The sequence below is a fragment of the Dryobates pubescens genome, chromosome 11, assembly GCF_014839835.1.
Source record: "Dryobates pubescens isolate bDryPub1 chromosome 11, bDryPub1.pri, whole genome shotgun sequence".
Taxonomy (NCBI): Eukaryota; Metazoa; Chordata; class Aves; order Piciformes; family Picidae; genus Dryobates; species Dryobates pubescens.
Window position 1 is genome coordinate 28,375,945 of NC_071622.1, and position 23,960 is coordinate 28,399,904.

The 23,960-nt window shown below is 47.6% G+C and overlaps 2 protein-coding genes across 5 annotated transcripts in view; one reads left to right on the forward strand and one right to left on the reverse strand.

Moving 5' to 3' along the window:
* The window catches only part of JAK1 (Janus kinase 1), a 97,971-nt gene extending 76,802 nt beyond the window's left edge, over positions 1 to 21,169 (forward strand). For 2 of the 3 annotated variants that reach the window (XM_054165404.1, XM_054165403.1), the window contains exons 8-25: positions 1,004 to 1,177; positions 2,011 to 2,168; positions 2,887 to 3,010; positions 4,396 to 4,579; positions 6,901 to 7,007; positions 8,491 to 8,637; positions 9,483 to 9,570; positions 10,073 to 10,200; positions 11,293 to 11,428; positions 11,842 to 11,993; positions 13,473 to 13,623; positions 14,950 to 15,044; positions 15,189 to 15,381; positions 16,444 to 16,568; positions 17,468 to 17,640; positions 18,035 to 18,152; positions 18,655 to 18,765; positions 19,602 to 21,169. In XM_054165404.1, the coding sequence (XP_054021379.1) occupies positions 1,004 to 1,177; positions 2,011 to 2,168; positions 2,887 to 3,010; positions 4,396 to 4,579; positions 6,901 to 7,007; positions 8,491 to 8,637; positions 9,483 to 9,570; positions 10,073 to 10,200; positions 11,293 to 11,428; positions 11,842 to 11,993; positions 13,473 to 13,623; positions 14,950 to 15,044; positions 15,189 to 15,381; positions 16,444 to 16,568; positions 17,468 to 17,640; positions 18,035 to 18,152; positions 18,655 to 18,765; positions 19,602 to 19,703 (2,466 nt within the window). In that variant the 3' untranslated portion in view covers positions 19,704 to 21,169. The remainder of the gene's footprint in view (positions 1 to 1,003; positions 1,178 to 2,010; positions 2,169 to 2,886; positions 3,011 to 4,395; positions 4,580 to 6,900; positions 7,008 to 8,490; positions 8,638 to 9,482; positions 9,571 to 10,072; positions 10,201 to 11,292; positions 11,429 to 11,841; positions 11,994 to 13,472; positions 13,624 to 14,949; positions 15,045 to 15,188; positions 15,382 to 16,443; positions 16,569 to 17,467; positions 17,641 to 18,034; positions 18,153 to 18,654; positions 18,766 to 19,601) is intronic. The other variant, XM_054165405.1, reaches the window with a different exon arrangement.
* Positions 21,170 to 21,319: 150 nt separating this feature from the next.
* The window catches only part of RAVER2 (ribonucleoprotein, PTB binding 2), a 44,133-nt gene continuing 41,492 nt past the window's right edge, over positions 21,320 to 23,960 (reverse strand). For both annotated transcript variants that reach the window (XM_054165407.1, XM_054165406.1), the window contains exon 12: positions 21,320 to 23,545. In XM_054165407.1, the coding sequence (XP_054021382.1) occupies positions 23,399 to 23,545 (147 nt within the window). In that variant the 3' untranslated portion in view covers positions 21,320 to 23,398. The remainder of the gene's footprint in view (positions 23,546 to 23,960) is intronic.

The window sequence follows — 23,960 nt, forward strand, 5'->3', positions numbered from 1 at the left end:
TTGTGATGCTGGGCAAGCTGCTGTGGGTGCCCCTGCTTTAGCAGGGAGGTTGGACTGGATGATCTCCAGAAGTCCCTTCCAGCCTTTCCATTCCATGTGATTCTACATCTTCTCTCCACATAAAACATGTAACAAGTAGACCTCTTTTTGCTTGCCTCACTTCCCCACAGGGAAGAGAACCCTGCTGATAGCCAGCTTTTGGAGCATAAAAACTACTATGCTTTGCTCCACTTAGATGTAAGCTAATTACCTCAATCCCTGATGGGAAATTCCTGTTTGCAATGGTAATATTAATGGAGAGGAGAGAAGGCAGAACTGATATTTGAGAGGAGCTTGCCACAAGTGCAGTATTTCTTGCAGGGCTCCTGTTTCTGCTGATTTAGAGATGATATTTATTGAAATGCCTAACCCACAGTTGCCATTGTAGTGAAAACCTTTCTGTGACTAGCAGGATGCTTTGCACAGCCTGAACATTTTGTGTTTTTTGAGTAGTTACTAACAGTTTTTGAGCTGGAAGATGTTCAGCTTCGTTGTGACCTGCCTGCAGAACTTCATCTGTGGCTCAGGCATGCAGTGCAAGAAGAATGTGGCTCCCGAGTTTGGGCTGAGCTCTGACAGAATATTTCAAGTATAGAATTCAGAAGTTATTGCTACCAAAATGGTTTTTAACATACCAAGAGAGAGGTGAGATACCCAGCTGGGTTCTTTGATCCTCACGAAGACTCATGAGGACAGTTTTTGACCGGAGTAATCCCTGCAATGCAGAATCACAGAATTGGCAGGGTTAGAAGGGACCTCATCTAGTTCCAAAGCCTCTGCCATGGGCAGGGACACTTTCCACTAGGTAAGGTTGCCTCGACACACTGAACACAAAGAAATGGATAGTTTGGTGCAGAAATCAATCAAGAATAAAATCACTGGATTGATTTGGCATGGATTTTTTTTTTTAGTGCTAAAAGAGTCTGGTTTTATGAGTGTGCTTTTATCCAAGCTCTATTTGCAGTCTGTACAGGCAGAGAAAGAGAAGAAGAAGAAATCTGATGGCAAAACCAAAAAGGAGGAAGAAAAACACAAAACTCGAGACCTGTGGAACAATTTCTCCTATTTTCCTGAAATCACCCACATAGTCATCAAGGAGTGTACAGTTAGCATTAACAAGCAGGACAACAAAAGGATGGTAAGAATCAAACCTCGGGTAGGGTGCCCTGCCGTGGGAAACTGCAGTGAAATGGTGTTGGGCAACAGGTGACAACCCCCTTGAGGAACAGTTTCTAACCTAAATAACTGTGGAATATGTCCTCAACACTGTGCAGATGCAGAAGTGCAAGTTAGAAGAGCAGCAAGTTGGTGAGCACGGATGCTTTTCTAGTCTTAATACTCTGTACCAACAGTGCCTGGTGGCCTCCTTAATGTGCTTCTCAGCCCATGGCTTCCTCTCTACAGCTTGGATAGCCAAAAGGAACATCCAGGAAGAGGAGCTCAGTAAGGATGGCAGAGGGAGAGGAGAGAAATGCAGAGAATACCTGGGAGGAGAGGAGATTTGGTTTATAGATACCCAGTTTCAGTGTTCTAAGTGATTCTTGCTGGGGGCTGCCAGCTGTTAGAAGTTGGAAGGGAGCTACTGAGTGCCCTGGGCTTCAAATTCCAACATGAAAGTCCCAGTCCTGAGTTTCTGGTGCTTTCCAAAGGCTGCCAAAGATTTTGCCTTAAAGACCTCATGTCCCTGCTCACTGCAGGGGGTTGGACTAGATGACCTTTGGAGGTCTTTTCCGACCCAGAGCATTCTATGATTCTGTGTAGGGTTACAGTGGAATGTAAGTCAAGCTGGAGAATGGAAGTTCCTCACCAATAATGAGTGAGGAGGACAGAGGATGGTCAGCGTTGGTTTCCTAAATGTATGTGGGACATTCCCTTAACCACTGTGTGCCAGAACTGCTGGATGTGAAAACATTCCTGAGGTGCTTTGGTGGAAGTGCAAGAGCTCTTGACCAATCCATGTTTGTGTTGTAGGAGCTAAAGCTGTCCTCACACGAGGAGGCCCTGTCCTTTGCGTCGCTGGTTGATGGCTACTTCAGGCTGACAGCAGATGCCCACCATTACCTCTGCACTGATGTGGCTCCCCCACTGATTGAGCACAACATCAAAAATGGATGTCATGGACCCATTTGGTTAGTGAAATGCTTGGGTTTTTATCCTTCCACTGGAATAATTAGTCCTCTAATGCCACTGCAGGTTGAAACCTCTGAGGGAACTGAACATTTGGAGGGTTGTTAATTAACAAAAGGTTGTGAGCAATTTATTTCTTCTAATGATTATAAAGAAACAGTATCACCGATTCTCTCCACATCCACTTAGTCATCTCTAAACCCAGAGTTTTCTCACTGGTGTGGTATTTTGAGGCTTACTTCACTAAAAGAAGTAGCTATAAAAATCATTGTCACTTGAGCTGGGGGAAGTATTTTAGGTAACCCAGCTCGAGCTGTATCTACCCTGACCCTGTGAGTCCTTGGATAGAGGCCTTTGTGGGTTTTTTAATAGGTAAAGCAACTCTCTTCCCTTCTAGCCACCTTTTTGGCTCTTCCTTTTATCTTTCAAGATGCAACATATAGAAAATTGAGAACCTTACAGGCACACACACTGTGGTGGATGCAGAGTTTGCTCCATCAAGCACGTGAAGAGCTTAACAGCACTTTCCTCCCTCACTCTTTTGCAGCTGTGAATGCGATGCATGTCGTGAGCTCATATCTTAATAACAATGCAATATTTCTGAGCTGCTGCTAAGACATTTTGGTTCCAGCTGCAGGATGACTCTCCTGTGTATTCACTACTGATAGCTTTTGGATGCAGCTGCTCATTGGTTGGTTTTCCTGGTGTTGACTCTTGCAGCACGGAATATGCCATCCACAAACTGCGGCTGGAAGGGGATGAAGCAGGGATGTATGTGCTGAGATGGAGCTGCACCAACTTCAACCACATCCTCATGACAGTCACCTGCTGTGAAGGCTCAGAGGTATGTCAGGTGGGGCATTCCCAGCACTAAGCTGATCATGAGCTGAAGGCAAGGAGCTCCCTGTCACAGAATCACAGAATATTAAGGTTTGGAAGGGCCCTCTACAGATCATCCAGTCCAACCCCTTGCCAGAGCAGGATCACCTAGGGCAGGTCACACAGGAACACACCCAGGTGGGTTTTGAATGTCTCCAGAGAAGGAGACTGCCCTACCTCTCTGGGCAGCCTCCTTCAGGGCTCTGTCACCCTCACTGTGAAAAAGTTTTTCCTTATGTTCACATGGAACCTCCTCTGTTCCAGCTTGCACCCACTGCCCCTTGTTCTGTCATTGGACATCACTGAGCAGTGCCTGACTGCATCCTCCCAGCACTGCCCTTCACATCTTTATAAACGTGAATCAGGTCACCCCTTGGTCTCCTCCAAGCTAAAGAGCCCCAGCTCCCTCAGCCTTTCCTCACCAGGGAGATGTTCCACTCCCTTCAGCATCTGCACTGGTAGCTAAGTCCAGTTGAGAGGCATCCCGCATGTCAGGGAGGCTGGAGTAGATGATCTCTAAGGCCCCTTCCAACCTAAGCCATTCTGTGATTCTATGAAGCTCTGGAGAGGTAGGGAGCAGAACTGGAGAGGATAACTGCTTGAAATAGAGAAGTCCCAAAGTTCAGTCTCTCTTCCTCAGTTCATTTGAATGAAACTGGAAGGTTTGAACAACAGCCTGAAATCTCGTTTCACTTGTTGAACAATCTGGGTTGTGAAAGGGAGTTTTGATATTTTTAAGTTGAGGTTTTGAAACCATGGTCCTGATTCTGCAATTGGTGACCAAGTGAAGAGAAAACTCTTCCTGCACAATCGGGGCTTCTGCATACTCCCAGGCTCTGCATAACACAAAGGCCATAACTGGACTTGTTAGATGACTGCAGCTTTATCTTGCTCTTCTTCCACTCTTGTTATGAGATTTCCTGGGACTGAAGGTTACAGGAACTTTAGGGCTGCCTTCTGCTTTATTGGAGATTCACTAGAGGACCCTGGCTTGGGAGCAACTGATAGGAATAGGAATTAGGATATGAGATTGGGAAGAAATTCATTACAGTGAGAGTGGTGAGACAGTAGAACAGGTTGTCCAGGAAGGTGGTGGATGCCCCCTCCCTAGAAGTGTTCAATGCCAGCAACCTGGTCTAGTGGGAGGTGTCCCTGCCCATGGCAAGGGGGTTAGAACTAAGGTCTTTAAGGTCCTTTCCAATGCAAACCATTCTCTGACTGAATATATGGACAGGTCCTACATGTATTTTCAAAGGCTTCTGAGGAACTTCTATGACTTTCAAATATTCTTTCACGTCAATGATTTCATTCTGCTTTCTTTTTCCCTGCCTCTCCTCCTGCTAACAACAGACAAATAACTCAGTTCAGCACAAGAACTTCCAGATCGAGGTGGAGAAAGGCGAGTACTTCCTGCATGGCTCCAACAAGCCTTTCTCATCCTTGAAAGAGCTGATGGATCACCTGAAAGGACAAACACTGCGCACAGACAACATAAGCTTTACACTGAAGAGGTGCTGCCAACCAAAACCAAGAGGTAATTTGTCCTTTAAGAGAGGCAAGAAACGTAGCTGTCAAGTGGAAGCAGGCTCCAGAAGAGGAGGCATTCTTTGGTCTGTACTTTGTGTTGTGTGGTGAGGCTCTTTTGTCACTTAAAAAGCTACAGATGAAGCTTTTTTTCTTCTCTGTGGAGGAGGAGTTGTGCCAAAAAGCAAAAGCAGCACTGCGAGCAAGGTTTGGGGGGGGTTCTTCTCAGTGTTCAGAGCTCAGCATGGAATGTTCAGGGGCTGGTGCTTCTCTTGAGCCTTATTTGGTGTGAAGCTCTCAAATGAGAGAAGTTCTGGTTTCCCTTTTCACACGCAAACAGCTGGCCCTGCAGTATTGAGAGCAGAAGGTGGAACTCTAGTTCTGTTTAAAAAGAAAATGTCACAGCTGACTCAGAGTCATGGGCTGAAAAGCTCTGCTAAAGAGGAGCCCATATAAGGTTCTTCCTCTGCTCCACAGAGTCACGTATGCCAGGCAGCGCTGCCATGCATCACCTTGTGGGGTTCTAGCAAAGGAGGGTTGCAGCCTGCACTGGTTGTATGGCAACCTTTGGTTTGAAACTTGTTTGCCGTCATTATGATCTATTGTTTGCTCTGTTAATCTTCATGAAGCAGCAGACAGGGCTTGGTCTGCAACTGCTAGAAAGCAGAACAGGCAGGAAATCCATCTGTGAGGTCAGATTTTAGAGGGCTGGGCCAATAAACTTAAAGCTAACACTTAATAAAATTGTTTGCTGTAAACTCACAGTAGGGAGGTTGGAACTAGATGATCTTCAAGGATCCTTCCAGCCCAAACCATTCTATGGATCTGTGAATCTATAAAGTACCAGTGTCTGGTAGCTGAATTTTGTATGAAAGAGGAAACACAGTGGCGTGCTTGTGATGATCAGATAATGGCTTCCTGTTAGAATAAAGGGGAAATGAGCTGTGTTAGTTACCTGCTGATTGTGATGGTTTGAGGGGACAGTGCTCTGTAGGTAGATACTGAGCTTACCAGCACTTTGAAGAACATTGGTCATTGCCTGCACCATGGGGAACCTGCACAGTTTGACATTTTGGTTGCATTTTGACCGCTGGATGTGGAGTATAATAAAACAGGTCAAGGAGCTGGATGCCCACTTGAGCTTTTCATCAGCACAACTTACAGTGGGATCCAGGGTGTTACCTTTGCAGAGATGGAATGCTGGAGAGTCCAGTGGAGGCTGTGAAGATGCTGAGGGGTTTGGAGCATGTCTGTGAGGAGGAAAGGCTCTGAGACACCTGGGGCTGCTGACCCTGGAGAAGCGCAGCCTGAGAAGGGATCTGCTCAGTGCTCAGCAAGAGCTAAAGGACCTGCTGTGGGGGCAAGAGGATGGGGCCAGACTCTTCTCAGTGATGCACAGCCACAGGACAGGGGTCAACAGACACAAACTGGAACCCAGAAGGTTCCACCTGAACAAGAGAAAAAAGTTATTTATTGTGAGGGTGCTGGAGCCCTGGAGCAGGCTGCCGAGAGTGGTGGTGGAGTCTCCTTATCTGGTGAGATTCCAAACCCACCTCAACATCGTGATGCTGGGCAAGCTGCTGTGGGATGGTTGGACTGGATGATCTCCTGAGGTCCCTTCCAACCCTCACCATGCTGGGATTGTGGGATCTCTGCTGTTCCCCCTGTACTTTTTTCTTACTTTTGAATCAGCCAGACAAAATTCATGTGCAGGACTTCTGGCTATAACCGTGCCTCTCCCTGACCAGAAGCTGTGGGGAGGAAGCAACATCCTTTTCAGTCTTTTCTTTCCATTAATTTCCCATTCCCCAGTTTACTTCCTGTGCTCTGGAAGCTGATTCTTAGTGTGGCCCAGAGTGCAAGAGATTTTCAAGGAGGTAAAGAGGAAGAAACGAGACTCCAGCTATTCCTTGCTTACTTGTCTGAACCCTGGAGACTGTTGGCAGGAGGGTACAGAGATTTACTCAGGGATCCCCAGCTACAAAGCTGATGAGAATGATGAGAATGTGTTCTTTTACTTAATTAATGTACTTAAGGTTTCAGTCCTGAGTATTTCTCAGTGCAATAAATACCATTCAGTTTCTTGATACCAGCCTCAATATGGCAAATATTCACATTGTATATTTAACATACAATATATGGCTCTAAATTCTCTGTTGAATGACAGAATAGAAGTTACTTGAGCACAATTTAAGTCAAAGGTTCTTTTCTCCCTCCCCATTTGAGTTTTGCCCCTTGCAGTGAAGCACACACAGTAATGGCACAGGCTGAGAAGCGTGAATGCAGCTCTCAGAGAAGCCCTAAAGAATATTTTCTCTCCTTTCCTTCCAGAAATCTCCAACTTGCTAGTTGCAACCAAGAAGGCTCAGGAGTGGCAGCCCGTTTATCCCCTTGGGCAGCTGATTTTCCATCGTATCCTGAAGGAAGAAATCATACAGGTAGGTAGCTGCTCAACTGTGCTTCTCCTTTGTAATCCAAGAAGTGTGGCAGCCCACTCCACCCACTCAAAGGACACAAAATCACTCCCTTCTGGCTGGTTCTCCCCCTCCTCAGCAAAGCTTTGTTGGTGTGAAAGCCTCTTATTCCAGAACCTGAAGGTTTTTATGTCCTTGTGTGCAAGAAGAAAAGCTTAGAAGTAATTCCTTTCACTGGAAATCAAACTGATAGCTGAGCACTTTGTAATGTCTGTGGAAAAAGGTGCTTCTGAGCCCATGCTTAATAATCATGCAAGTCCTAAAAGCTCCTTTTCCTAGCTGGTCGGTTGCAAGATGTGGCTGAATCTTTTAAAAGCCTGACACACCGAAGAGAGAGGCAACTTGAGGGCTAATTTGAAACTCTGAGTTTAATCTTAAACCTCAACTTTAATCTTAAACTTCAACTTCAATCTTAAACCTCAAGTTGCCTACAGTCAAAAACCAAACCCAAAACCCAAGCCTGAAGTATTGAGAAGATTCAAAAGGTAATGGAAGGTTGGACTGGATGATCTTTGAGGTCTCTTCCAAATGAAACAATTCCATGATTCTAAAAGCTCTGAAAGAGTCCCCAACAGTCCAAATTTTGTGTTGCTAACTAACTGATTTAGCAGCCAAAGGTCCTGACAGTTGTGTGCAGTTAGTGGTGCAGGTGACCTGAGTGCATAAATCCCCTTTGATGTCTCTAAAAGACCTGAGCTCCTGAATCATGCAGTTGGCTTCTTCAGTGAAATAAGAAGTTTTGGGCAGGTATTAGTGTTTTTGATTGGTGTTTTTACAGTCAGCAAGCAGGCTTCCTGCAAAATTATCCCAAGGCAGAATCCTCTGTTATTTAGGAGGAAATTGCTTTCCCAAACAAAGCATTCCACTGAAATATTACTTCCTGTAACTTTTGGACTCACATTAAAGATCACCTCAGCAGCAGCTTGTTGTGAAAAAGAGGCATGTTTTTATTTATTCCTTTGGTGTTTAGTCTGACACAAGGTTAAACACTGAACCTGTTTGACGTTAATGGATATCAGAAGAAACTTCTTCACTGAAAGGGCTCTCAAACACTGGAACAGGTGGTTGAATCTCCCTGGAGGGGTTTAAAAGAGGCAGAGATGTGGTGCTGAGGGACATGGTTTAGCACCAGCCTTGGTGGAGTTAAAGGATGGTTAGAGTCAATGATCTTCAAGGTCTTTTCTAACCAAAATGGTGCTGTGGTTCTGTAATAGCCCTTAAGTATCTCCTGACTTTACAGTGGTGAGTGTGCTCAGAGAGAGCACTAAAGCAGAGTGTAACATGCTGTTGTTGGATTCTCACTGTAGTAATTTTAAGTCTACGTGTACCTAGGTCAAGTGGAGAGCTAAAGCCTCTACTTGGAGAGGCAGAATCAAGTATTTGGGTTAATTTACACTCATTTGCTTCACACCTTGGTTTGGTAAGTATCTTGTGTGTTATCTCCTAGGGTGAACACCTTGGAAGAGGGACAAGAACACAGATTTACTCAGGGGTCCTCAACTACAAAGATGATGAGAATGAAGGATATCAAAATGAAAGAGAGATTAAAGTCCTCCTCAAAGTCTTGGACCCCAGCCACAGAGACATTTCTTTGGCAAGTGTTTTTTCCCCTTTTTTTCTGTCTGTTGTACTACCAATGACCTCCCCAGGTGACATGTGGGTAACTATGAAAAGGCTTTGAAAGGGGGGGTTGGGTAAGGGAAGGAGGCAGTGCTGAAGGTGTAGCTCAACCATTTTGGGGAGTTAAATCCGTCACTGACCAGCATTTTGGAGATAATCTCATTGGAGAGGCAGCAGCATGGGGTCTGGCTGGAGCACATCTGGTGGGCAGAAGGAGGACTTCAGGAGTCTTCAGCACAAGGAGGAATAGAACCTGCTGGACACCCAGAGGAGGCCACAAGAAATATCTGAGGGCTTGAACCCCTCTGCTGTGAGAGCAGGCTGAGAAGGTTGAGGTTCAACCTGGAGGAGGCTCCAGGGAGAACTTCTTGTAGCTGTTCAGTACTTAAAGGGGCTGAGAAGAAAGCTGGGGACAGACCTTTTAGCACAGCCTTTTGTGACAGGACAAGGGATGATGGGTTGAAACTAAAAGAGGGAGATTTGGACTAGGGAGAAGGAAGAAATGTTTTTACAGTGCAGGTGGTGAAATGCTGGCCCAGGTGGCCAGAGTTGTAGATGCCCCATCCCTGGAACCATTGCAGGTCAGGCTCTCTGGGGCTTTGAGCAACCTGCTGTAGCTGGGGATGTCTCTGCTGACTGCAAGGATGTTGGACAAGATGTCCTTTCCCACCCACACCACTTCCATGATTCTTTATGTTACTAGAAGACACAGTGATCCTGGGCACATGCTTTTGTCACTTGATGCTCCGTGTGCTTTGAACTCTGGTGTGACTACCAGTGGCCAGCAGTTAATGTCTTCCCTCTTTCCCCTTGCTCCAGGCCTTCTTTGAGACAGCCAGCATGATGAAGCAGGTGTCTCACAAGCACATTGTCCTCCTCCATGGAGTCTGCGTCCGCGATGTTGAAAGTGAGTTCAGTGAACACCTCTGCAAGCGGCAGTCTTGGTCAGCTCAGGGCTCGCCCCGGGGCAGCTGGGGTCAGCAGCTGCTGCCTCTTGGTTTTCCAGTGCTGGCAGAAGTGGAATTGGAACAGCAAGGCAGCTGCAAAGGCCTTTTTACTAACAAGTTTCCTCTTCCAGTGCTGTCTTGGAAGAAGAGCTTTGCAGCATGATTCCTTGAGGTCAGAATGCCCAAACAGCAGTGCCAGTACACGCCAGCCTGCTGGCAGAAGCTCTTTCCCTGCCCTGTGGCCTTTGAAATGCTTTGTTCCAGGTTTACTATTCATTTACTACATAAAGCCACTCTCTCAGCCTTTTAATTTGGACTCTGGGCACTGAAAAAAACTTTGAGGAAGGTGAAATAAAGCCATCCTGTCCCCCACCTTGCCTGGGGAAAAGATGGCAGAAGGTCTCTTAGGTTGCTTCAGCCCCAGATTCTTGCTCTACTGACTTTATGCCCCTGACTTTGTAGATATCATGGTTGAAGAGTTTGTGGAATTTGGGCCTCTGGATCTGTTCATGCATCGGAAAAGCGAACAACTGACAACACCTTGGAAGTTCAAAGTTGCCAAGCAACTTGCAAGTGCACTGAGCTACTTGGTAAGAAGGCATCTGGACAAAAGCACTGCTGGTGGCTGCTGCACTTTAACCCTGCAGTAGTAACTAGGCAATCTCCTTTCTCAGGTAGTGGGGCTGTGCGATGTTGGGGGTGTTCTCGTTGTACTCATTGTGGTGCTTTAATTAAGGAGAAAGACTCTTAGACAAGGTGATGAGCAACTGTTTGTCAGCAGGCCAAGCAGGTGATGTGCTGGATTTGCCCCCAGTTTCTGTGTGTGACCTGCACAGGCTGGAGAGGTGGGTGGGGAGAAATCTAATGAGATTCACTAAGGGCAAGTGTAGAGTCCTGCATTTGGGTAAGAACAACCCCAGGGAGCAGCACAGGCTGGGGGCTGAGCTATGGGTAAAGAACCTGTGAGTGCTGGTGGACAGCAGGATGACCGTGAGTCAGCAGTGTGCCCTTGTGGCCAAGAAGGCCAATGGCATCCTGGGGTGCCTCAAGAAGAGTGTGGTAAGGAGGTGGAGGGAGGCTCTCCTCCCCCTCTACTCTGCCCTGGTGAGGCCACATCTGAAGGACTGGGTCCTGTTCTGAGCTCCCTGGTTCGAGCAGAACACGGACTTGCTGGTGAAGGTAGAGCACAGTGCGACAGCCATGCTGAAAGGAATGGAACATCTCTGTGATGAGGAAAGACTGAGAGAATTGGGGCTGCTTAGTCTGGAAAAAAGCAGCCTGAGGGGGGATCTCATCAAGGGTGGGTGTCAGGATGGGGCTGGTCTTTTTTCAGTGGTGCCCAGTGACAGGACAAGGGGTAATTGGCACAAAGTTGAACATAAGAAGCTCCATCTAAACAGGAGGAGGAACTTCTTTAAGGGGGTGGAGCCTGTGAGCAGGCTGCCCAGAATGCTGATGGAGTCTTCCTCTCTGGAAACATTCAAAACCCCTCTGTCTGTGTTCCTGTGTGACCTCTAGGTGAACTTGCCTTGGCCAGGGGGATTGGACTGGATGATCTCCAGAGATCCCTTCCAACCCCTCCCATCTGTGATTCTGTGTGGCTGTGGTTACAGATGTTAGAGAACTTGCAGAGCTCCTGGCCAGCTCACTCCCCTCACTGTTCTTCTCCTCCCTTACTCTAGGAGGACAAGGATTTGGTGCATGGCAATGTGTGTACCAAAAACATCCTGCTGGCAAGAGAAGGAATTGACACGGAATATGGGCCTTTCATAAAGCTGAGTGACCCTGGAATACCCATAACTGTCCTGTCCAGGCAAGGTAGGGTACCACAACCACAATTCTGTCATCAGGGGGAAAGGAAGAAACATTTATACCAGCTAGAACTGGCTCTAGAATACCAGTAGTCAGCTTTGAATCTGAAAACTCTACACAAGTGACGGGGAGTTGCTGCTGCTGGGTGCTGCTTGTATTAATTTCTGTCACTTGAAGCCTACTGAGATGACACAGAAGGAATCTGAATTTCTGGATGGCTCAAGACACAAGCTTGGAAAAGCCCCAGAAACACTCTTCTGAGAATAGGTTGTGAGAATCAAGATTTCCCTGAAGCTGGACAAGTGCTGCAGCTTGAGTTAGTTCTAGCTGAGCAGCTGTTGGACAGGAAGAAGGAAGTTAGGAGGCTGGGGTTTAATCCTCTGATACTGACTCCAAAGTGATTCTGTGTCTTATCCCAGAATGTGTGGAGCGAATCCCCTGGATTGCACCTGAGTGTGTTGAAGACTCCAAAAATTTAAGTGTGGCAGCAGATAAGTGGAGCTTTGGTACAACACTGTGGGAAATCTGCTACAATGGAGAAGTACCACTGAAGGACAAGACCTTAGCAGAGGTAAAACCATGTGACATGAACTTGACCTTGACATCTCAGCTGTACCCTCTTTGCTACTTCAGTTTCCATACCCAGTCTGAGTTGCTTTCAACTTGGATGCAAATCAGCTCAGCTGAGCTTGATAAGGACCTGATCCATCTCAGCTGCCACAAGTTGCAGCAGGAATTCTCGTCCTTGCTACAAAAATCATTTATTAGTGCTTCACTCTGACCTTGTTGGGGAGTTTTCATACCTCAGCATAGCAACATAGCTTCTGATCCTCACAAATGTCCTTTGTCCAGTCATAAACTGTTTGAAGTTCTGTGGTAAAAGCAGCTTCTGTTCTTGCTGGTTTCTTGTGGAGATGGATTCAGAACTGGTCCCCTGGGGGACACCATTATTGTTCACTCTGAAATCAAACCCAAATCGAAACAACTCTTGTTCTGCCTTACTGCTGGCAGCTTCTGTTCATCACTGCTGGAGTCCAGCATATGTTCCAAAGGCGCTTATCCTCTCTTGAAGCTTTGTTGTGTTAGGAAGGTGACGGAGCAAGGCAGCTGCTGCTCCTCAGAAGGAAATGACAGAGCACTTGAGTCACTGCCCCAGTTGTTCAACAGGAGGCGGCTGAAGGGAACTTGCTACCCTGGCTACAACTCATTTCCTGCATGTGGCAGACAGTGAGGGTGGTTCTGCAGGGCTGACAATGCTCAAGCCCACCCTCAGCCCATGTGCCCTGAAGCTGGTACCTTTTCAGGGGGTTTAAGGAGCAGCCAGGACTGTGGTGTTTCCTTGGTAGGTGTTTCCACTCAGCCATTTGTCCTGCTGCAGGAATAACATGCAAAATGTGCCAAACAATCCCCAACCTTCTGAAAGGAGAAATCTGCAGCACTGTTTAGAAACTTCCTGTGTTTGGTGTGGTTGCTCCAAACTAGACCAGAGTCATGGAGTACACTCAGAATTGGTTTGGTTGGAAGAGATCTTTACGGTCATGGAGCCCAACCATTAACCCAGCACTGCCAGGTCACCACTAAACCATGGCCCTCAGCACCACATCACCACAGCTTTGAAACTCCTCCAGGGATGGGGACTGCACCACTGCCCTGGGCAGCCTGGGCCAGGCCTTGACGACCCTCAAGGGATGAAATTTATTCCTTATGTCCAACCAAAACCTCCCCTGGTGCAACTTGAGGCTAGTTCCTCTTGTCCTGTCCCTTGTTCCTTGGGAGAAGAGACCTACCCCCACCTGGCTCCAGCCTCCTTTCAGAGTTGTAGAGAGCCAGAGGGTCTCCCTTGAACCTCCCTTGTTTCCAGGCTGAACAAGCCCTGCACAATGATAATTCTCTGCTGGTAGGAGATGGTGTAGAGTTAGTGGTGAGGAGGATTTATTTGGCAATGTTCCCAGTGAGCTGAGGATCCACCAGTCACATCTGCTGCTGCAGGAAAGGGTTTATTCAGTGCAGCTCTAAAACTCCTGTCGATGTTTCTGTCTCTGCCTTGCAGAAGGAGAGGTTCTACGAGGGGCATTTTGTGTTGGCAACACCATCCTGCAAGGAGCTGGCTGACCTGATGAAACAGTGCATGAACTATGACCCCCACCAGAGACCCTTCTTCAGAGCCATCATGAGAGACATCAACAAGCTGGAGGAACAAAGTAAGGCATGGATTTGCTTATCAGCTAGAGGGAGGAGTAAAGTTTATTTGGTGAAGCTGAGCACCTCCAGCAGCATTCTTCCATGTGTTGGGTTGCATTGACAGGAGAGTGTTGTGTCCCTACAACAAGGGAACTGACTCCTGCTGGAGAGTGTGTGGCTTAAGTTGTGTTGGTGTTGCTGCTCTTGCCGTGGAGACTTTCTGGTGGCCGTTCAGGTCTTAAAGTGACCAATCAGAAAGCTGGGGACAGAGCCTGTTGTGGCAGGACATGGGGTGGTGGTTTGAAACCAGAAGAGGGAGATTCATACTAGAGAGAAGGAAGAAGTGTTTGAGACTGAGGGTGGTGAGACCCAGATTGCCCAGAGAGGTTTTAGATGCCACATCCCTGGAACCATTCCAGGTCAGGTTGCTTGGGGCTCTGAGTCACCTGCTGTAGTTACAGATGTCACTGCTGAACAGCCCCAACTCACAGCAGAGGGGTTCCAGCCCTCAGATAATTTCTTAGCCTCCTCTGGATGCCCAACAGGTCCTATTCCTCCTGGTAGTGAGGATCCCAGAAACAAATTCACAACAGATTAAATTAGTTGTAAGACAATCCTTGAGTTCCATGAGATAGCCCTAGGGGTGTGTTGACCAAAGCAGAGCCATAGGCAGGGACACCTTCCACTAGACCAGGTTGCTCAAGGCCTCATCCAGTCTGGCCTTGAACACCTCCAGGCATCCACAACCTCCCTGGGCAACCTGTTCCAGTGTCTCACCACCCTCACTGCAAAGAATTTCTTCCTAATTTCCAGTCACAATCTCCCCTCCTCAAACTTCAATCCATCCTATCACTACAAGCCCTTGTCAAAAGTCTCTCCCCAGCTTTCTTGTAGACTCCTTTCAGGTACTGGAAGGCTGCTCTAAGGTCTCCCCAGAGCCTTCTCTTCTCGAGCCTGAAGAGCCCCAAGTCTCTCAGCCTTTCCCTATAGGGGAGGTTCTGCAGCCCTTTGATCATCTTTGTGGCCTCCTTTGTAACCCACTCCCATTAGTTCCATGTCCTTCCTGTGCTGGGGACCCAAGAACTGGATGCAGTCTTCCAGGTGGAGTCATATGAGAGCAGAGCAGAGGGGCAGAATCCCCTTACTTGCCACAGAATCACAAAATGGCTTAGGTTGGAAGGGACCTCAGAGCTCATCTACTCCAACCTCCCTCCCTTCTGGTCACACTTCTTTTGATGCAGCCCTAACAGCAGCAGACTGGGAGTAAGCAGGGATGCCTTGAGATGTCAAGAGGAAGATGCCCTTGCAGGAATCTGTCTGAGCTGGGTCTTTTCTTGCATTCCTAGACCCTGACATTGTCTCAGAGAAGAAGCCTGTAACAGAGGTGGATCCCACACTGTTTGAGAAGAGATTCTTGAAAAGAATCAGGGACCTAGGGGAGGTAAGAGGAGTGTCAGCTCCAGAGCACAGACCTGTGTGCTCCTCTCTGTCCTCTGTCACAGCAGGAAGGTGGAATCCTAAATGCCCAGTGACACTCTGATTAATGCTGTGTTAATTCATTCTGTCTTTCCTTTTTTCCAATCAGGGCCACTTTGGCAAGGTTGAACTCTGCAGATATGACCCAGAAGGTGACAACACAGGGGAGCAGGTGGCAGTGAAATCTCTAAAGCCAGAGAGTGGAGGGAGTCACATTGCTGATCTCAAGAAGGAAATTGAAATCTTGAGGAATCTTTATCATGAGAACATTGTCAAGTACAAGGGGATTTGCACAGAGGATGGTAAATCTGCATGTGAAATGTTAACAGTGGACATGACATCAAGGGTAGAAGGGTTTGCCTTTAAATATGAAGCATTTTAGAAAGGAAAACTTTGGGTTCAGCCTTAGGGGGCCTTAGGGACCTCTTTCTGCATGGAAGACTCTCACAGGCTGGATGGGGTTGGAAATGACCTCACCTAATCCAAGCCCCCTGCAGTCAGAAGGAGCATCTGCAACTACAGCAGCTTGCTCAGAGCCCCAACCAACCTGACCTGCAATGGTTCCAGGGATGAGGCTTCTAACATTTCTTGGGGTAGTCTGGGTCAGGGTCTCACCACCCTCAGTGTCAAACATTTCTCCCTTCTCTCCAGTCTGAATCTTTTAGTTCAAACTGTTACCTTTCGGTCTGTCACAATAGGGCCTTGGTCAGGAGTCTGTCTCAGCTTTCTGATCGGCCCTTCTGAGTCCTCAAAGGAAACCAGAAGGTCTCCCTGGAACCTTCTCTTCTCCAGGCTGAACAGCCTCAACTCTCTCAGCCTGTTCTCACATCAGAGGGGTTCAAACCCTCAGATAATTTTTGTGGCCTCCTCTGGATGTCCAGCAGGTCCTATTCCTCCTTGTGGTGAGGAGTCCAGAAGCAGCAGTTGATCTCTGAAGTCCTCCTTCTGCCTATTATTGTGTTTGGTTAATCTGGATGCAAGCAGCATGGTTGCTGTTCTCAGCAGATGTGGTGAAAAAGGAGCCCCTGGGCAGGCCGGTGTCTGTGCTCCAGGAGTGAGCTGACCATTGTAGCTGGCTCACAACCCCACTACCCCAAGGTCATCATTAGAAGCCTATGTTCTTACTAGAAAAGAGCTTTGGTGATTGTTTTAAGCCAGTGTTGAGAACTTCTAAGTTCAGTCCTGCTCGAGGGGCCTCTGGAAAAGCTCTGTGTGTGCTAACAGGTGTCAGCCCATGGACTGGCCGTGGTCACACCATACCATCACAAATGCTTCCAGTGCTGTGGGCTTGGACACAAGTTACTGTGTTAATGACATGAGCAGGGTCATCTGGCTGCCAATTAAACACATCTTCATGTTTTTAGGAGGCAGTGGGTTTAAACTCATCATGGAGTTCCTTCCTTCTGGGAGCCTGAAGGAGTATCTGCCCCGCAACAAGAACAAGATCAATCTCAAGCAGCTGCTCCGATACGCGGTTCAGATCTGCAAGGTGAGCCTGGCACCAGAGCCTCCCTAAGGGAGCTCTGCTGCTCCCTTAGTTTAACAGATTGAAGGGGCAAGGAGAGGCCAGCTCTTGATGACCAAAGCCATTCCCTTTGTCCCCGAAGACAAAGCAGTTTCTCCTGTGCTTCAGATGCTACTGGCACAAAGACCAGCAAGGGAGCAACTAACAGCTTCCCTTGTATAAAAGTCTGCTACGAGAAGTTGCTGCTGCTGCAGAGCGGGAAGCATTAGGAGGGAGGATGGCACTTAGGGTGTGATGGCAAGGGGGAAGGAGGAGCGTGCAAGGCTGAAGGAAAATCTGCAGGAGCAGTGAGGCCACATGAAGCAAAGTGCTTTCAACAGGAGACTGTGTGTGGGGGGGGTGATTATGGTGGAGCAGGCAAGTAGAAAAATCAGTTTTAGCAGCACACAAAGGGCTGCTGTGGGAAGAAGGGTCAGGAGGTGGTTTGATAACCCTTTAGGGTTATCAAGCATTGGGATGGTCTGCCCAGCACTCCACCACTCTGGAGGCACCGTCCTTGTAAGTATTTAAGTGGCATGTCGACCTGGTGCTGAGGGACATGACTTAGTGTTGTTGACCCTTCAGTGCTGGGTCAAAGGTTGGACTGGATGATCTTGAAGGTCAACCATAGATATTCTGTGGCTGAAAATTAGAAAGCACAAAGCAGGGCCAGCAGTTTCAGCAGCTGAGGAACCATAAGGCAGAAGTTAAGGGGGGAGCATGTGTCAGAAAACTCTGGGAAATGCCAGCAGATAGAGGCTCTGCCATGGGAAATCTGGACAGTGTTTGACCACATGAGCAAGGCAGCATTTGAAGGGGAAGTTGGAGACCACCAGTGGTTAACCAGTATGAAAGCATGCATGAAAGGCTTGCTTCTCTCTTAGGGGATGGACTATTTGGGCTCCCGCCAGTACGTGCACCGTGACTTAGCAGCAAGAAATGTCCTTGTTGAGAGTGAGAACAGAGTGAAGATTGGAGACTTTGGCCTCACCAAAGCCATTGAGACCGACAAGGAGTACTACACTGTGAAGGATGACCTCGACAGCCCTGTGTTCTGGTAGTAGCTTACAGCTTGTTCTCTTTAACCAGCCTGTGTCATACAGCATGCTTCCTGCTCCTGCAGACTTGGGCTTTTAGGTGCTAAGAGGCCTAAATCAAGGTGCAACATCAGAGTGAGGTAGAGGTACCTGGTAGTTATCCTTAGCTTCTTTGGTGCTATTCTTGCTGCACTTAGTGATCCATTTTCTCCATGTTTTTGCTCTCCATTAGTTTCAGAGTGACTTGTTCTGTGACAGTTGTTTTATTCCTGCTGTGGCATCCCAAGCCCTGTGGGCACATGAATTTGGGTACAAGAACTCTGCAAACACAGAACTTGCCTCTTCAGCTCCCTGTTGCATGTGTGAGTAGATGTGTGCAGCTCTGAGTAAAGTTTCATGTTGATGTGTCCTCAGGTATGCTCCAGAATGCCTGCAGCAGAGTAAATTCTACATTGCCTCGGATGTCTGGTCCTTTGGGGTGACACTCTACGAGCTGCTTACCTACTGTGATTCTGAGTCCAGCCCCATGGCAGTAAGTGCTTGTGACAGAAATTACTGCTAAACCTGCTTAAATTGGCTGTTGTTTTTTTCTTGTAAGAAAATGTGTTATTTTTGGAAACAAGAATTAGATTGACTGTCTTTTATCTCATGAAAGGTGGAGAGGCACTGGAACAGGTTGCCCAGAGAAGTTGTGGAGGCTCCAAGCCTGGAAGTGTTCAAAGCCAGATTGGATGGGGCCTTGAGCAAGCTGCTCTAGTGAAAGGCAGGGGGTATGGAAGAAGTTGATCCTTAAGATCTCTTCCTACCCATTCTGATTCTATGAAAACAACTCTTAAGGTTGTCTGTCAGTAAAGAAAGCCCCTGGAAGTTGTGACTGCTTGTCCTGATGAGGAAACTGCTTGTGCATGGTGTCTGTAGGATAAGCATCTACTATGGGTTTCCATTTTGAGCCAAATGTCACCTTCATGTCAAACTGAAGGCCTGGCTTTGTGCAGGGTGAGAGGCTGTGGCCCTGACTCTGTCTCTTTTCACAGGAGTTCCTGAAGATGATTGGCCCCACGCAGGGACAGATGACGGTAGCGCGGTTGGTGCATGTTCTGCAGGAAGAAAAGCGGCTGCCACGCCCCCCCAACTGCCCAGAGGAGGTAACAGACACCTGCCCTTTCTGAATGGTGGCCTGCTTTGGATGCTAAACTAGCACCACAAATGTCACTCCTTCATGGTTGGGTAGGCCCGGATTTTCCTGGCCTACCAGCCATGTTCTGGGCTGATTCCCAGCAGCATGGGGAGCAGGTGGAGGGAGGGGATTCTGCCCCTCTGCTGAGACCTCAACTGCAGTGTTGGGACCAGCTCCAGAGCGCTCTGCACAGCAGGGCCATGAACCTGTTGGATCGGGGCCAGAGACCACAGCAATAATGGTAGGGCTAGAAGCCCTCTGCTGGTGGGATCAAAGCAATGAAGCTGGCCAAGGGTCTAGAGAATAAGTTCCACGAGGAGCAGATGAGGGAAGTGGGCTTAATTTGGAGAAGAGGCTGAGGGGAGACCTAATGGCTCTGTACAGGAGAGGTTGGAGCCAGGTCGGGGTTAGTCTCTTCTCCCAAAAAACAAGCACTAGGACATGAGAAAATGGCCTCAAGTTGCACCAGGTTGGACATGAGGAATAATTTCTTCCCAGAAGGGTTGTCAAGGCCTGGCCCAGGCTGCCTGGGGCAATGGTAGAGTCCCCATTACTGGAGGGGTTTCAGAGCTGTGGATATGTGGGGCTGGACTCCGTGATTTTAAAGGTCTCTTCCAACCAAACCAATTCTGAGTCTACTCTATGCCTCTGGTCTAGTTTGGAGCAACCACACCAAACACAGGAAGTTTCTAAACAGTGTCAGAGTCATTCATTTCCCAGCAGTGAGAATCCTTTCTATTGAGTGGAAAACCCAATGAAATGTGTCACAGAGCCTTTAAAAACGCCTCTTTTTGTGGTTGTTAGGTGGACCAGCTGATGAGGAAGTGCTGGATCTTCAAGCACGACGAACGGATAACCTTTCACAATCTGATCCAAGGCTTTGAAACAATTATGAGTAAAATGTAATTACCTTTTGGGTTGTTTTTTTGTCATACTGTCAGTACTTCAAATGTGTGTCCAAATATCACTGCCCCAGACATTCTAGTTTGTTTTGGGTTTTTTTTAACTGCTGTTATTTCCTGGTATATCCTGACTGTGCTAATGTGGTTTAAAGGATTCTTTTGCCAACAGTTTTCCTTTATTAATTTTAGCCAGCAGTTGGATCAAATTAATTTAAAGGTGACAGAAACAACAGCTTAACTTTTTGGGTTTTGCTGCTGTTAGCAGAAGGCAGCTTTTATCTTCATCCAGCTGGGAGCATCCTGATGAATGCGAGCTGAAAGATGTGCTGCAGTCCAAGGTGCAGCATGGCAAAGGAGCCTGCTGTGCACACTTTCATTCCCTGGAGAGCTAAACTAGTAGGCCTGGAGAAGGCCAGTTAATCATTTTTATGGAGTTTTTGAGGAGGTTTGAAAAAATATCTTTCATGTGCACTTGAATTTTAGTAACGAAACCTCCCCAGCTGTGGCATAAAAATCCAGAGAAGACAAAAATTCATCAGCTCATTACCACCCTGCAGCTCTGAGCTCTTGTATCTGACTGAAAATTTGTGTCCTGTTAAAAACCCCAGCCACAGACAGCATCGTTGTGCTTGATGGGGTTTTTGACCATTCCACTGCAACACCCGCTTCCTGCATAAATCTCTTTGCTGCTCCCAGCTCAGCCCTCCCTTCCCACCTTACCCCTTTCCACCTGCTGCAGCTTCCACTCTTCCTGTTGCTGTTGCACCTGCACACGTGATGCTGGCAGCGTCTGCTGCAAGTGAGAGGGGAGCAGGAAATAAGTTACTCCGGAGACAGAAACAGAATTGGAGCTGTGTATAGAACCTAAGGGAGCATGCCCCACACAGAGTTAAAGGACTGAGCCACCAAGGATGTGTCCCCAGGAGAAGAGGACTCCTCAAACATAGCAAACAGTTGTCTTGTTAGCAGTGGTGCCACCCAGCCCACCATTTTTGGTGGAGGATTTGGCCAACACATTAACTGAGTTGAGCAATGCAGTGCAGCCCTTCACCGGGCCTAAGATGACACTTTGGTCTTTAATTAGATTTCCAGACTCAAGCCATGGACTTGTGCCACATTCAGTTAACCAAAGGGAAAGCAGTGGGGCCAGACTGGGACCACATACGTTTTATTGCCAGGACCAGGCTCAGCAGGGCACAGTGGTTTAATTGGAAACCTGCTGACCCATCTTGTAGGACTTGGTGGAGTTGTTTTCCCACCACATCTGGAAGTTGGGAAGTGCTCTGAGGAGACACTCAGTTCTGGCAATAACAGAGAGATGTCTTTAAATAGCTAAATATATATATATATATATATAAAAAAAAAATTGTAATTATGAGCTGTAAGGAGGTCAGATTTATTTTTACAGTATTACCTGTTTTGTTTTTCCTGTATGTCACTTATGAACCTGATTTAAATCTGTAAGCACTTTGTTACTCTTTATACAAACAAATCTAATAAAGATTTTTTTTTTTCTCCAGGTGCATTATCTTCTTTAATCTAAAATTAAACAGAGAAAGAGGTTTAAATGGTGAGCAGAGCCTGGTGTGGTCAAACCCACCTTTCCCTCCTTTAAATAATGATTTCATGGTAGTCCAGAGGTGGTTTTCCTCCCACAGAAATCCACTTCCAATGTGAACCAATGATTTATTTTCATTGAAAAGCGTAACAAGTTGAGAAAGTTGCATATACAAACAGGAGGAACAAAACTATTACAAATCAATTTTTAATCCATACACACACATGGAATCCCACCAGAGCTCCTCAAGCTGTCCTGTGTGTGCAGCACACACACAGCGGCAGAGGGAGGAGGGATTCTGATTGTGAAGGGCTTTAAGCTTTGAAAATGCCTATCACGGTCACATCACAAAGCTTGAAAGGCAGAGTTGAAGAACCTCAGTATTTAAAAAAAAATGGCTTCAGGGTTTTCCAGCAAGATCAAGGCAAAAAGGCCCTGGGTTGTGGCCTCAGTGCTCAGTGAGTTCAGGCCAAATGAATTTGCAACAGGCTGCCCAAGAGTGGTTGTGGAGTCTCCTAATCTGGAGAGATTCCAAACCCACCTGGCCACTGTGATGCTGGGCAAGCTGCTGTGGGTGCCCCTGCTGTAGCAGGGAGGTTGGACTGGATGATCTCTATAGAGGTCCCTGCCAACCCTCACCACGCTGGGATTCCAAGGCAGCAAATCCAGGCTGTCTGACACAGTGCACTGGCTCATACTTTACCTGTCACAACCACTGATCTCAAAAGCAGTGATGTCTAAGGCTCCAGCTACAAGGATTAACAGCAGAGAAGAAAGGCTCCAGGCAGAGCAGCTTAATGAATATGCTAAAAATAATCCAGAGTCTTTTAAACAAACAAACAAACAAAAGAAAACAGAAACAGTGATCAAACTGGGAAATGGTGTCTGTGTGCTGTCACCTGCCCGGGGGGAGCCAGGCTGGTAATGGGCAGAGGCAGCCCAGCCTCCGGCACCAGCACTGGCTGGCTGTGCTACAGCCGCACACACAGGCTGCTGCAGTTTCCATTGCATGGGGGTGTGAGCCCACCCTGTACACCTGGGATGGGAGAGTGCCTCTTTTCTTCTAGAGAGAACTTAATGCAAAGGAGTGAAAACCAGGGCCAGTCTGCTCTTCGTGCACAGGCTTTGGAGTGCAGCACATCTCAAAAGTTAAGATGGTTGGAGAAAAGAAAATACAGTGAAGAGCAGGAATGCAGAATTAAAGAGGTCGAGGAGCATGGCAGTAGAACTTCATCTCTAACTCTGAATCATCCCCATCCAGAAGTCAGCAAAAGCAGACCACACAGTTGATTTCTTCCAGTTACCTTTACCAGCACTCCACCATCCTGAAAGCATTGCCAGCAGTCCTGCCTGACACCCAGAAGCACTCACAAACTGTACATCAATAATTCCAAGAAGGCAAAGCTGTGGATTCTTGGCCTAAAAGCAGACAGAGGTTATTTCATTGTCCAAGGTCACCTAGCCAAAAGGAACTGGATACTGCGAGGCAGCACACAGGTGAGAATCTTACTTCTGACATCTGTTTATGGAAAATACCAGCCAGACTCTGGTAATACATTTGGTATGTGTCTCCCTACCAGGATTAAGAGGAACTATTAAAAATATAAAGGCTTGTAAATGCAGAACTCTTAATCCTGGGAAAAAAAATAACAAAAAAAGCAAAATCCAAAACCCAACCTCACATTCTGATTTAAAAAAATAAGGAAGAAAAGGGAAAAAAAACCCAACCCTTACTTCTCTCAAGACTTCATCTTTGAAATCCCTCAGCCTGAGGACTGGAGCATGGCTCAGTGTTCCCTCCTCAGTGTTTTTATTGCTTTCAGCCAGCAAGCTGCCAAAACTCACCCAGTTCCTTTGTCAGCCTCAGCCCACTGCTACTTCCAGAAGCAGGTGACCAAGGTAACACCATCCCAGCCTTTCAGAAGGCAACTCCAGACTACCGAGCCGTGGCCAACCTCACGGCGATACGTACCGGCTCCTTGGCAAACGGCCCTTACAGAGGGTCTCTTCCTCTTGGGATACTCACACCCCACACAGAAAGCAGAAGGACTTGTCTGAAGTTAAGGCAGCAATAAATAGCAGAGGTACAAGAAGAGAGGTCCCACCTTCGCCCCGCAGAGGCAGGGGTGGGCACAAGGGTCTCAATAAACACGCTTCTTCTTGAGCGAGGATTCGGCGTAGCGCGCCGCTGAGCCCGCCGCCTGCTGGCCCAGGTACTCCATGGGGCCAGCTTCTGAGGAGGGAATGAGGTACGAGGAGCTCCGCTTCTCGCTCCGTGCTGGAGCCACCTGAGGACAAGGAGGAAACAAGTGACACATGATCCAGAGCAATAAATAAAGCTCCAGGCTGGACCCAGGAGCCAGTGACCAACTCCAAAGGCCCGACCGACTCCTTTGGCCTCAAGGTCCAAGCTATACACAGCTCATGAGTCAGTGTCCATGCCCTGGCCCTAAAAAGAAAACCCACTCATGACTGCATTGGTGCCCCACCGCACATGGGGCTTTGTGAAGGCAAAGAGTTGCCCTGGTCCTGCTCCACAGTTAAAAAGCAGTAGTGTCATGGCCATGCTATTCCCCTGCAGCACCACAGCAGCTCCAGACATCTTCATCCTGTCAAGTAAAGCACCAATGGGCCACCTTTTAATCCTCTTTCTTTTCTCTTGGCAAGCTGAAAGGGTTAAAAGCGTCCTGGCACAGTTTTCAT